The sequence below is a fragment of the Panulirus ornatus genome, chromosome 63 (genome assembly GCF_036320965.1).
Source record: "Panulirus ornatus isolate Po-2019 chromosome 63, ASM3632096v1, whole genome shotgun sequence".
In the NCBI taxonomy this organism is placed as follows: Eukaryota; Metazoa; Arthropoda; class Malacostraca; order Decapoda; family Palinuridae; genus Panulirus; species Panulirus ornatus.
Genome location: NC_092286.1, coordinates 2,686,151 through 2,699,697, shown reverse-complemented (window position 1 = coordinate 2,699,697; position 13,547 = coordinate 2,686,151). Strand labels below are relative to the sequence as shown.

Here is a 13,547-nt window from a genome sequence, read left to right as displayed (position 1 = left end):
GACACTCCGCTTCTATTGATTCATGTTTTATGACGAAATACCCTCTTGAACTCTCCTCTCGGCCCAGGGATAATCCTCCTTTTTTTTTTTTTTACATCCTCATACCTCTTTTATCTGTTTTTCCTCCCTCTGCTCTTCCTTGTCTTCCTCCTTCTCCTATATTCCCCGACCATTCTCCCTCCCGTCGTCCGTTTCGGCCGCGATGTCCCGGCTGTTGTCCGATCGGAGAGGAAACCTCCCGGCGCTGGAGTCAAGACGACCCAACTTTCAGACAAAATCTATCTCACCCTTGGGGGGGGGGGGGAGACACGAGAAAAGGCGGTGTGGAGGAGGAACATACAGCTGCGGTGTCTGGGGTGAGCAGATGCCACCACTCACACCTCTGGTTGATGACTGTCCTCCCCGTCATCCATATCACACGATTTGTTTCACCATATATCTTTCACATCACTTTGTCGTCGTCCATATTAACCATATAACCGATACATAACTGTGTGTGTGTGGGGCGGGAGGTGCATGGGTGGATGGGTTGTGTGTGTGTGTGTGTGTGGGTGTGTGGGTGGGTGGATGGGTTGGTGAGGTGGGTGGGTGGTGTATTAGTGCGAATACCCACTTACTCTGTACAGAGAGGGAGCTTTACACTCCTGCAGCAGCGTCTCTGAAACATTCTTTATGTCAGACAGCTTAGGTCTGTGGATGTTGTGAGACAGCTTAGGTCTGTGGATGTTGTCAGACAGCTTAGGTCTGTGGATGTTGTGAGACAGCTTAGGTCTGTGGATGTTGTCAGACAGCTTAGGTCTGTGGATGTTGTCAGACAGCTTAGGTCTGTGGATGTTGTCTGAATTAATCATGTTTACCCATGTCTTTAGTGTTCATCTCTACCTTATATCCTCAACTCTTAAGATAAAAGTACTTTTTCACATCTTGGTAACAATCATATCTAATATCCTCAAGTCTCCTCTAGATTGTTCTACCATCACATCTTCCCAAGAACTGTTTACTGCCTACGTCATCACTCAGGTTTAAAAAAGTATAGGTTGTGATCAGGTCACCCCTCATTCTTCTCTCTTTCAATGCGAAGACGTTCAAGGCGTTTAGCCTTTATCCAGTAACTCAGCTTACTTAATTTTGATACCATTTTTGTTGCTCTCCTCTTGACCGTCTTTATCAACTCTTCGTGCATCTTTATGTGCAGTGATCAAACTTGAGAAACATATTCTACTTATGTCCTTATGTAGGTTATGAAAAGCTTGTTACATATTACCTTATCCATATACATTTCACCATGTGTTTGGCAGCAGATAGTTTGTCTCACTAACTGTTCTCCTATGAAGGACTCTGACGACAGGTTAGCGAAGATGGCAACTCCCAAGTCTTTCTCATACACAGAATCCTGAACTTATTTCCTGCTGATTAATCATCATATTGAGGACTCCGTGTTAACTGCCCATCATCATCAGACCAACCCATCCATCAGACCAACTCTGGAGCCTGTTTAAGTCCCTCGTAATTTGATGCAATCTTGCTAGGATTTCACATCCCTCCTGACCTTTGCATCATCGTCAAACACATTCAGGTAGGAGTCCACGCCTTCAGGAAAGACATTCACATTGATCAAAAAGAGTAACCCTCACAGGACAGAACCTTACAGCATTCCACTGATGACCCCACCTATCTGGAGATAGCTCTTATGACAAACGTCATTTGCTCCCTTTCATTAAGACAATTTTCTATCCATCAGCTGAGTCTCCCCCCTATTGGTGCATGATGACCCAACTTTTTAATCACCTTCCCATGCTATATGCTGTTGAATGCTTTCTGCCAGTCCACATACAAACAATCCAACCAACCTTCCCTTCCTCCAAAGGCAGAGCTATTTCTCTCGAAGAAAAAGAAGAGAAGAGAAGAGGTTCGTTGCAAACTACCTTCTTGCCTTAAAACCATGTTGTCTCTTAGGTAATTTCTCCTCTGTAGGTCATCATTTGTTTTTTTTATAATATTTTCTTGTACATTATAGACCACATGCATCAGATATAATGGTCTGAAGTTCAGTGCCTCTTCCCTGTATCCTTCCTTATAGATGGGCATGACGTTTGCCCTTTTACATTTCCTTGGCGCTTTGCCTTTCTCCAGCGAGATCTTGAACAGTATGTCAAGAGGTCTGTCTAATTTATCCGTTCACATCTTCAGCACATGTGTGAAACTTCATCGGGGCCATGAGTTTTGTATGAGTCAAGACTCTTTAGCATTCTGTTAATGTGCTTGCTAGATATTTCAGTGCTCTTTAAAATCTCCCCATCCCGTCCCACTAGTGTTGTGTCTATAGTGTGAAAACACTTGAAAATGTTCAGTTCCAATCACATCATTCCTTCAGCCTCTACTATTCTTCCGTCCGAATCTCTTCGCCTGATTAACAGCTCTTTAACTGACAGTTACTGTGCGTGTAATGACCCATTTGTGATTACCTGTTTGCACTGTCTGGAGAACTAACACGGAACCACTGCTGCTGGACCACGACTGCACCATAACACGAATGACAGTACATTACTTGCTCGGCCACCAGACAGACACTCGCACTGCAGACTCTAGTCCCGTCACATGTAGAGTTCTCTGAGCTGTTGAATGAACTGTCCACGGGGCAGACTAGAGTCTCTCTCCAGCACGTAGCCAGGAGTGCAGGACCACTCTCCCCAGGACTCGCCGGCACCAGGCTCCCCAGTGACTGGGTGACCTGCAGCAGAAATGAGGAAATACGACGGCTGCTGGTGACGACCCACCACCAGCATCAGGCTACCCTCACCTGATGCAGTCCCATTTAATCTTATTGATGGTGACCGACATGACGGATGCATGCCACGGTAACGGCCAGAGCAGATTCGTTCGTATAATGAGTTATCTATATTTGATCCAAGAACCTTCCCGGGAAAAGGAGTCCTAGCGTTACATAGGACCCTCCAGAGGCTCCCGCACACAACGTCACGTTTTATGACCTTTGGTCCTGCTTCCGTGGACTTATCCGGCTTCCTGAGTGTTGAAGGACTCCTGGAGAAGGAAGGTAAAAGTAATATTATGAGGCTCTGGCCACGTCCACCAGTCGGGACCACAGGTCACCAAGTATTGTGAGGTTGTGTGTACGTCTACGTGCAGAGTGCGAGGAAACGGAGTCGTCAGTGCTCGGTGTCTTCTTGATGATAGTTGCATCGTGGGCATGAAGGGTTCTCAGATGTGTTGAACCGGTGTTTCTAGTGTCGTGGTGATGGGTGACGTCCATCTAGTGTTGTGGTGATGGGTGACGTCCAGAGTGTAGACGGGAGAGTGTGACTCGTGTTTGTCTGGGTAGTGTGATGCTTGATGGGTGTATGTATGTTGGGTTGCAGTTTACGACTGAGTTGGGAGGTCAGTTGTTTAGGGCTTGTCAGGTTAGGTTGATATATATATTCATACTTTATACTTTATCCCTGTCTCCCGCGCTCAGCGAGGTAGCGCAAGGAAATAGACGAAAGAATGGTCTAACCCACCCACATACACATGTATAAACATACACATACATATACATGTATATACATACACATACATATACATATCCCTGGGATAGGGGAGAAAGAATATTTCCCACGCTTTCCCCACGTGTCGTGGAAGGCGACTAAAGGGGACGGGAACGGGGGACTAGAAACCCTCCCCTCCTTGTATTTCAACTTGCTAAAAGGGGAATATATATATATATATATATATATATATATATATATATATATATATATATATATATATATATATATATATATATATATATATATATATATATATATATATATATATGCATGTGTGTTTGTGTGTGTGTGTGTGTGTGTCATTACTATTTACCATATGTGTGTTACGGGGTAAGAGTTTTGCCCCGTCTCATCCTTATTTATGTGTACTATGCTTTTTACTCTTATGTATGTACACACACACACACACACACACACACACACACACACACACACACACACACACACACACCAATCTAAGCCAGGTACCCTTTTATCTACCAGCCCCAAGAAAAGGATGAACACCTGGGCTGGGTGTAGGCCGATTGCCACTTCGAGAATACGAACCTATGTGAGTCGGACCCCGGACTGGCCCGTACTGACTCATGGTCAGTAATTGTAAGTACACCAGGAAGGCCCGTGGGTGGTTGGGTGGGTATGTGTAATCATAAATCATGATAGCCATTTGCACGTTACGGGAAGGTGGATTCTACAAGTGTGTCGCCCCGTGTCTCCACCTGTTTACTTGTACCACGTCTGCACACTTATGTTCGTTGATTGACATACAGTGATCGACAAACAGACCAGACAGAAGGACACGGTCAAGAAAAAAAACGTATAGTTGTATACATCATATAAACAGACGAACTTGTGCAAAATATCCATCGTCTCCGCTAGGTGAAGCTTCTCCAGGTGAGTCCCCCAGTGCAGGTGTTGTGAGCTGGTGTAGCGAGGCGGGGCGGGTCTGGGCGAGGCCGTACGAGGAAGGTGTTGCGTGCAATCCTCCCCACTAATAGCATTGCCAGGCCCCCATTGTAAAGCCTCATTCTCCAACCTCTCGCCTCACACCTCCCAACCCAGCACTACAGCAAAGCAGCTTCATTAAGATGAGTCGAGTGAAGCGACTTAGATAAACCTGCCAAGCGAAATGATCCCATTGAAAGAACGAGATTTTCTAGCAACAACAGCAAGACAATGTCACCAGAGCGAGACTGGTTCACGAGCCAAGAGAACGAAACAGGATCACGAACCAAAAGAAAGAGATAGAAGAGATGGGTACATAAGTCAAGAGAACAAGACAGGTTCACGAACCTAAAAAGAGACAGATTCAGTACCCAAAAGAAAAAGACAAGTTCATCAGCCAAGAAAATGAGACAGGTTCACGAGCCTAGAGAACGAAGCAAGTTCTTGAACCAGGAGAACGATGAAAGTAAAGAAAGACAAGAATAACAAGACAGACAGGTATAACAGCACTAGTAATAAAGACAGCCAGAAGTTGATGTAGGTGAGTCAAGCGGGATAAAGCCACATACTCTAATATGATCATTGAAAAATGCTTAATGGAGAGAGTTGGGCGACAGAGGGAGGACAGAGGAGCCAGTAAAGCGGCGGTGTCATGTGAAGAAAGAAGCCAGGATGGTGATGATGTGGCGTTACATGAAGCACCTGCTGGAGCTGGCCCCTGATGCTGCTCAGACAAGTAAATATGAATCCAAGTAACGAGGACTCCTGTGTATGAGGAACCTTTTAGTCATCTCGTCTTTGATATGGTAATGACCTCCCACTTTCCGCCTCCAAGTGAATACGTAACGAGAATCCTAAGACCAATTAATGCCTCTTTTGTGCCACAGCTCTTAGTAAAAGTAGTTTATATATATATATATATATATATATATATATATATATATATATATATATATATATATATATATATATACACCACAGTTCGAATTCGAACCATGGGAAGTGCTCCTGGCTACCTCGACTACACAGAGGTTAAAACACACACACACACACACACACACACACGCACACACACACACACACACACACACACACACACACACACACACACACACACACACACACACACACACACACACATCAGATTTTGGCGTCAAGCGTGCGCCACAACCTCATCTCGTTGGGGATGATATGGAATGTATCGTGGCTCTGTGGTGTGAGGAATATGACGACGGACAGACAAATGTACGTATGTATCAGGCTCTCAGGGGTAGTGCTTCATGTTGTGGTGCCGGGGTAGTGCCTCATGTTGTGGTGCTGGGGTAGTGCCTCATGTTGTGGTGCTGGGGTAGTGCTTCATGTTGTGGTGCTGGGGTAGTGCCTCATGTTGTGGTGCTGGGGTAGTGCCTCATGTTGTGGTGCTGGGGTAGTGCTTCATGTTGTGGTGCTGGGGTAGTGCTTCATGTTGTGGTGCCGGGGTAGTGCTTCATGTTGTGGTGCTGGGGTAGTGCTTCATGTTGTGGTGCTGGGGTAGTGCCTCATGTTGTGGTGCTGGGGTAGTGCCTCAGCCCCTTTAAGTTAGGTTAAGTAAATAGGCAGTCGTGAAGGAGCGAGGGGGAGCTGATAGCCTTCTAGCTGAGGGCCTCCATCTGCGGCCCCACCAGCTGCGGGCCTCCCCCTGTGGTCCCACCAGCTGCAGGCCTCCCCCTGTGGTCCCACCAGCTGCGGGCCTCCCCCTGTGGTCCCACCAGCTGCGGGCTTCCCCCTTTGGTCCCACCAGCTGCGGGCCTCCCCCTGTGGTCCCACCTGCTGCGGGCCTCCCCCTGTGGTCCCACCAGCTGTGGGCCTCCCCCTGTGGTCCCACCAGCTGTGGGCCTCCCCCTGTGGTCCCACCAGGTGCGGGCCTCCTTTCTGGCCATGCTATCTGTGGGCCTTCTGTGTCACGCTAAGCTAACTCCAGCAGCTACTAAAGCTAAAGCCGATAAACTCTGACATCGCCTTACTTGCTGAGGCTGGTCGTGTTGACTGTGTGACGAGGTTATGTTGCTGTACTGCCGGCCTCATGTCTGGGTCAAGCAACATTTATATTGACTTTTTTCTTTAAATGAAGAGGCGCCGATCACCCACACCGATCCTTCTGGAAAACAAATCAAGAGTCAGGAAAAACATACAATGGCAAACAGTTGCACCGCCGAACTGTGAAAGGGCCTGAGGAAATATCAGCACGGCTGATCAACGTGTATGTGATACAGACGATATTCCGCTTACCTGGAGAGATACAGACGTGGTACTGTGACAGATGTGCTGTTTGGTTCTGGTACAGTACCTGTGTGGTGTATGGTTCTGGTACAGTACCTGTGTGGTGTATGGTTCTGGTACAGTACCTGTGTGGTGTATGGTTCTGGTACAGTACCTGTGTGGTGTATGGTTCTGGTACAGTACCTGTGTGGTGTATGGTTCTGGTACAGCATCCAGACTGAACGTATCATTATCTCCTGCAGGATGTCTCGGGAGAGTGAGAATGCGCTGCAGGCTGCGGTGTTGGCTGTGCTGCTGCTACTGCTGTTGTCCCTACCAGCAGGTAAGTCTCCAGTACTGTACACTGTGCCAGGTACACCTTCCCCCTCGACAGACTTGCACGTTGTATGGTATCCGTCCGCATTAGTTCACTACCACTAACATTATCATCTTTTCCAATTGTCATGTGTTCGTACTTGTAGCTTTAGTCTTGACAAGCGAAGTCGGGAGCCACATGTTGACTGGTGGTGGACGTTCACATATTGTATCCCGCCTCACACAGCGTACGCAGGTGTAGCCAGAGACGGTTTGGAGCCAGAGGGATGGACCGCGTTCGCTGGGAGCTACGTATTGCTAGACTCTGTCTGACGAAGCCAGTGATGCTTAAGAAACGCGAGGTGATGACGTATTGGATTATGTGAACGTTACCGTTCGGATCGTAACGAGTTATCTGTAGACGTATGGACAGGTAAGGTTGTTGTAGTCCAAAAAGGACTGGTTAACTCTCACCTGGCCTCTTAGTCTTTCCCGTCTGACTGAAATATCAAATCAGGGAAAGAGAGGGACACTCCATGGGAAACAGGAAGAACAAACACAACCAGGACGTCTGTCTGTTCTTTACTCCATAATTGATCACTTTCATTACCTCTGCTCAGGTAAACAGTTCCTTATACTTGCGTCATCTATCACTTGAGGCAGGAGGTGCCGGGTCTCTTCTAATGGGTCGTTCCATTCTAAGAGAAAGTTTATATTTACCTCATGGTAGAGGGGGCGTCTAAATGAAACCAGGACGAGGAAGGGGACGTCCTGTGTTAGCCAGGCTGGTGAGGAGGAAACATCCTGTGTTAACTAAGCCAAAAGGAAGTGAGAGATGTTAAAAAAGTATCTTCATTTCTCATGCTGTTCACCAGAGGAAGGGCACCACATTTAACTAATGGAACTCAGTACCCCAATACAAAGTTTTCAGTGAAACATTTACAAAAGGATTATTCAATCCACTTCACAATGAAAATTGCAGTGAGCATGAGTGCTTATCGCCAGGTGATAGTGAGAACTTACTACGACAAACACTTAACTAAACTATTCTGCTTGGATGAGTCCTCGCCATGCCAGATATTGGTAGTGTGGAGGAGATAGATGTTGGCAATGTGGGGGTACGATGTTGGCAGTGTGGAGGATAAATAGCCCTCAACATGTTTCCTTTACCCCAGACAGCAGAAGGTTCTCATGGTAAACATATTGTGAGGTAAATCCAAACTTGATATTACCTATGAGCCACGTGAGGCTGCACCGGAGTGGAAGAGCCTCCGGTAGGGCCGCTGGACAACATTATTATAAACATAGTCTTCCTGTTGCATCAGCCTTGAAGCTGCACCTGCCGGTGCTGATAGATATGTCAGGGGCCACGATACTAGCCATTATAATGATTGCCACGACTCTCCATAGAAAAATTATCAGATTTATATCGTATATCGACGTTAGAAAATACATATTCATTCCTGTACATTATTTCTTATATCCTGCCGTACGCTTCGCTGAATAGAAAGAAATTTATTAATTGTTGAGCTCGTCATATATGTTTTGTCTTCTATCATCTCTCATAAGCACGAGGGTTCGGCGGTCCTTGCACTTGATGACTTGGCTTTGACCTCTCCCTTAAGGGTACCGTCGTGCTTAGTGATAGTACCGTCGTGCTTAGTGATAGTACCGTCGTGCTTAGTGATAGTACCGTCGTGCTTAGTGATAGTACCGTCGTGCTTAGTGATAGCACCGTCGTGCTTAGTGATAGTACCGTCGTGCTTAGTGATAGCACGGTCGTGCTTAGTGATAGTACCGTCGTGCTTAGTGATAGCACCGTCGTGCTTAGTGATAGTACCGTCGTGCTTAGTGATAGCACCGTCGTGCTTAGTGATAGTACCGTCGTGCTTAGTGATAGCACCGTCGTGCTTAGTGATAGCACCGTCGTGCTTAGTGATAGCACCGTCGTGCTTAGTGATAGCACCGTCGTGCTTAGTGATAGCACCGTCGTGCTTAGTGATAGCACCGTCGGCTTAGTGATAGTACCGTCGTGCTTAGTGATAGCACCGTACGTGCTTAGTGATAGCACCGTCGTGCTTAGTGATAGTACCGTCGTGCTAGTGATAGCACCGTCGTGCTTAGTGATAGTCACCGTCTTGCTTAGTGATAGCCACCGTCGTGCTTATGATAGTACCGTCGTGCTTAGTGATAGCTCCGTCGTGCTTAGTGATAGCACCGTCGTGCTTAGTGATAGCACCGTCGTGCTTAGTGATAGTACCGTCGTGCTTAGTGATAGCACCGTCCTGCTTAGTGATAGTACCGTCGTGCTAGTGATAGCACCGTCGTGCTAGTGATAGTACCGTCGGGCTTAGTGATAGCACCGTCGTGCTTTAGTGATAGCACCGTCGTGCTTAGTGATAGCACCGTCGTGCTTAGTGATAGCTCCGTCGTGCTTAGTGATAGCACCGGTCGTGCTTAGTGATAGCACCGTCGTGCTTAGTGATAGCACCGTCGTGCTTAGTGATAGACCGCGTGCTTAGTGATAGCTACCGTCGTGCTTAGTGATAGAACCGTCGTGCTTAGTGATAGCACCGGTCGTGCTTAGTGATAGCACCGTCGTGCTTAGTGATAGCACCGTCCGGTGCTTAGTGATAGTACCGTCGGTCTTAGTGATAGCACCGCCGTGCTTAGTGATAGCACCGTCGTGCTTAGTGATAGTACCGTCGTGCTTAGTGATAGCACCGTCGTGCTTAGTGATAGTACCGTCGTGCTTAGTGATAGCACCGTCGTGCTTAGTGATAGCACCGTCGTGCTTAGTGATAGCACCGTCGTGCTTAGTGATAGTACCGTCGTGCTTAGTGATAGCACCGTCGTGCTTAGTGATAGTACCGTCGTGCTTAGTGATAGCACCGTCGTGCTTAGTGATAGTACCGTCGTGCTTAGTGATAGCACCGTCGTGCTTAGTGATAGCACCGTCGTGCTTAGTGATAGCACCGTCGTGCTTAGTGATAGCACCGTCGTGCTTAGTGATAGCACCGTCGTGCTTAGTGATAGCACCGTCGTGCTTAGTGATAGCACCGTCGTGCTTAGTGATAGTACCGTCGTGCTTAGTGATAGCACCGTCGTGCTTAGTGATAGTACCGTCGTGCTTAGTGATAGCACCGTCGTGCTTAGTGATAGTACCGTCGTGCTTAGTGATAGCACCGTCGTGCTTAGTGATAGCACCGTCGTGCTTAGTGATAGCACCGTCGTGCTTAGTGATAGTACCGTCGTGCTTAGTGATAGCACCGTCGTGCTTAGTGATAGTACCGTCGTGCTTAGTGATAGCACCGTCGTGCTTAGTGATAGTACCGTCGTGCTTAGTGATCATACTGTTGTGTTCAACATACTAGTAACTGTGGACCTTGCAGGAAGGTCCAGTCGGCCTCATGGCATCTCAGGAATCCAGGGACAGAAAAATCAATGACAGAAGTTTAGGAGCGCGTGTGGTCGAGGTGATTATTGGCCTCCCTGATGCTCCTCATCCAGCCTCACAACCCGGGTGATGAGGAGCTGTAGTGTGGTGTGGGCTGGTGTTGCACGTGGACCCCTCCTCCACCTGCTGAAGCTGCGTGGTCGGGATTGATGTTGTGGGCTGGTGTTGCACGTGGACCCCTCCTCCACCTGCCTCACCTCCCTAAGGCTGGTGGAGCCGTTGCTAGGGCGACCTTAACAGGAAGCCACACTGGGAAATTGGTGTGTCATTCTGGTTATTGGTGACACGGCGTTCCCCTCCAGGTTGGTGTGGTGGTGGGCTGATGGCGGTCGTAGTGGTGTGATTAGCAATGGATGTGGCTAGTGGTGTTGTTGTGGCTAGTGGTGTTGGTGTGGCTAGTGGTGTTGGTGTGGCTAGTGGTGTTGGTGTGGCTAGTGGTGTTGGTGTGGCTAGTGGTGTTGGTGTGGCTAGTAGTGTTGTTGTGGCTTGTGGTGTTGGTGCGGCTAGTGGTGTTGTTGTGGCTAGTGGTGTTGGTGTGGCTAGTGGTGTTGTTGTGGCTAGTGGTGTTGGTGTGGCTAGTAGGTGTTGGTGTGGCTAGTGGTGTTGGTGTGGCTAGTGGTGTTGTTGTGGCTAGTGGTGTTGTTGTGGCTAGTGGTGTTGGTGTGGCTAGTGGTGTTGGTGTGGCTAGTGGTGTTGGTGTGGCTAGTGGTGTTGGTGTGGCTAGTGGTGTTGGTGTGGCTAGTGGTGTTGTTGTGGCTAGTGGTGTTGTTGTGGCTAGTGGTGTTGTTGTGGCTAGTGGTGTTGGTGTGGCTAGTGGTGTTGGTGTGGCTAGTGGTGTTGTTGTGCTAGTGGTGTTGGTGTGGCTAGTGGTGTTGTTGTGGCTAGTGGTGTTGTTGTGGCTAGTGGTGTTGGTGTGGCTAGTGGTGTTGTTGTGGCTAGTGGTGTTGGTGTGGCTAGTGGTGTTGGTGTGGCTAGTGGTGTTGGTGTGGCTAGTGGTGTTGGTGCGGCTAGTGGTGTTGGTGTGGCTAGTGGTGTTGTTGTGGCTAGTGGTGTTGTTGTGGCTAGTGGTGTTGGTGTGGCTAGTGGTGTTGTTGTGGCTAGTGGTGTTGGTGTGGCTAGTGGTGTTGGTGTGGCTAGTGGTGTTGGTGTGGCTAGTGGTGTTGGTGTGGCTAGTGGTGTTGGTGTGGCTAGTGGTGTTGGTGTGGTTAGTGGTGTTGGTGTGGCTAGTGGTGTTGGTGTGGCTAGTGGTGTTGGTGTGGCTAGTGGTGTTGGTGTGGCTAGTGGTGTTGGTGTGGCTAGTGGTGTTGGTGTGGCTAGTGGTGTTGGTGTGGCTAGTGGTGTTGGTGTGGCTAGTGGTGTTGGTGTGGCTAGTGGTGTTGGTGTGGTTAGTGGTGTTGGTGTGGCTAGTGGTGTTGGTGTGGCTAGTGGTGTTGGTGTGGCTAGTGGTGTTGGTGTGGCTAGTGGTGTTGGTGTGGCTAGTGGTGTTGGTGCGGCTAGTGGTGTTGGTGTGGCTAGTGGTGTTGTTGTGGCTAGTGGTGTTAGTGTGGCTAGTGCTGTTGGTGTGGCTAGTGGTGTTGGTGTGGCTAGTGGTGTTGGTGCGGCTAGTGGTGTTGGTGTGGCTAGTGGTGTTGGTGTGGCTAGTGGTGTTGGTGTGGCTAGTGGTGTTGGTGTGGCTAGTGGTGTTGGTGCGGCTAGTGGTGTTGGTGTGGCTAGTTGTGTTGGCGTGGCTAGTGGTGTTGGTGTGGCTAGTGGTGTTGGTGCGGCTAGTGGTGTTGGTGTGGCTAGGGGTGTTGATGTGGTTAGAGGTGTTGGTGTGGCTAGTGGTGTTGGTGTGGTTAGTGGTGTTGGTGTGGCTAGTGGTGTTGGTGTGGCTAGTGGTGTTGGTGTGGCTAGTGGTGTTGGTGTGGCTAGTGGTGTTGGTGTGGCTAGTTGTGTTGGCGTGGCTAGTGGTGTTGGTGTGGCTAGTGGTGTTGGTGCGGCTAGTGGTGTTGGTGTGGCTAGGGGTGTTGGTGTGGCTAGTGGTGTTGGTGTGGCTAGTGGTGTTGGTGTGGCTAGTGGTGTTGGTGTGGCTAGTGGTGTTGTTGTGGCTAGTGGTGTTGGTGTGGCTAGTTGTGTTGTTGTGGCTAGGGGTGTTGGTGTGGCTAATGATGTAAGTGATTCATATGGTGATGGAGGGGACGAAAGTTCCGGAAGCACTGAAGAATGTGTGGAAAGAGAGATCGTTGTTTAAGAGAGCAAAAATGGATATGTTTGAAGGTATGTATAGTAGTGCCAATGATATCATAAGGATGCGAGTCATGGGCTATAGATAAGGCTGTAAGGAGGAGGTTGGATGTGTTGGAAATGAGATCTTGGAGAACAATATGTGGTGTGAGGTTTGATCGAGAAAGTAATGAAAGGGTAAGAGAGATGTGTGGTAATAAAAAGAGTGTGGATTAGACAGCTGAAGAGTATGTAATGAATTGGTTTAGACATGGACATGGGCCTTCGTGATGTCTTTCCCAATTCATTTACATATTATTTCACGTATTCATGACGTGATGCAATGATGGAGGATGGGTGTGTAAAGGTAAGGAAAAGTGACAAGATAGGGGGAGGAACATAGCTACTAAAATGTATGAATAATGGAAAGAAGTTAGACCATGGAGGAGAGGGAGGCCGCCATGACAGTAGAGAGGGAGAAAGGTGTGGAGGGCTGTTAGGCAGGCCAGGAGCAGAGCACACTCACCCTGACTCCCGCCTCACTTCACCTCCAGACCCACACTGCTGAATAATAACAACACAACAGGCTGTACGTAACACGTCGTTTTACACGGCGTTACCTTGATAAGACCAGTGGATGCACTAGCCAGGGCCTCCCGCCAGCAGGAGCCACCCACTGAAACACTAACACATCAGGTCATTTGGGTTGCTGGATAAGTCTCCCAAATCCTCATTCTTTCTCATTGTATCTCGACCTCTGCCGGCCCTTTTTACCGTACTTAGAACACCCCTCCCCCCCCACCCCCCACCCTCTCTCTCTCTCTCTCTCTCTCTCTCTCTCTCTC

The 13,547-nt window shown here is 48.5% G+C and overlaps 1 protein-coding gene across 3 annotated transcripts in view; it reads left to right on the top strand.

Annotated features, from left to right (window-relative positions):
- LOC139745872 (uncharacterized) overlaps positions 1 to 13,547 on the top strand; it is a 71,777-nt gene that overhangs the window by 29,998 nt on the left and 28,232 nt on the right. For all 3 annotated transcript variants that reach the window (XR_011712008.1, XM_071656506.1, XM_071656507.1), the window contains exon 3: positions 6,992 to 7,071. Coding sequence is in view for 2 of the 3 variants with exons in the window: in XM_071656506.1 (XP_071512607.1) it covers positions 6,992 to 7,071 (80 nt within the window). In the remaining variant the exon portion in view is untranslated. The remainder of the gene's footprint in view (positions 1 to 6,991; positions 7,072 to 13,547) is intronic.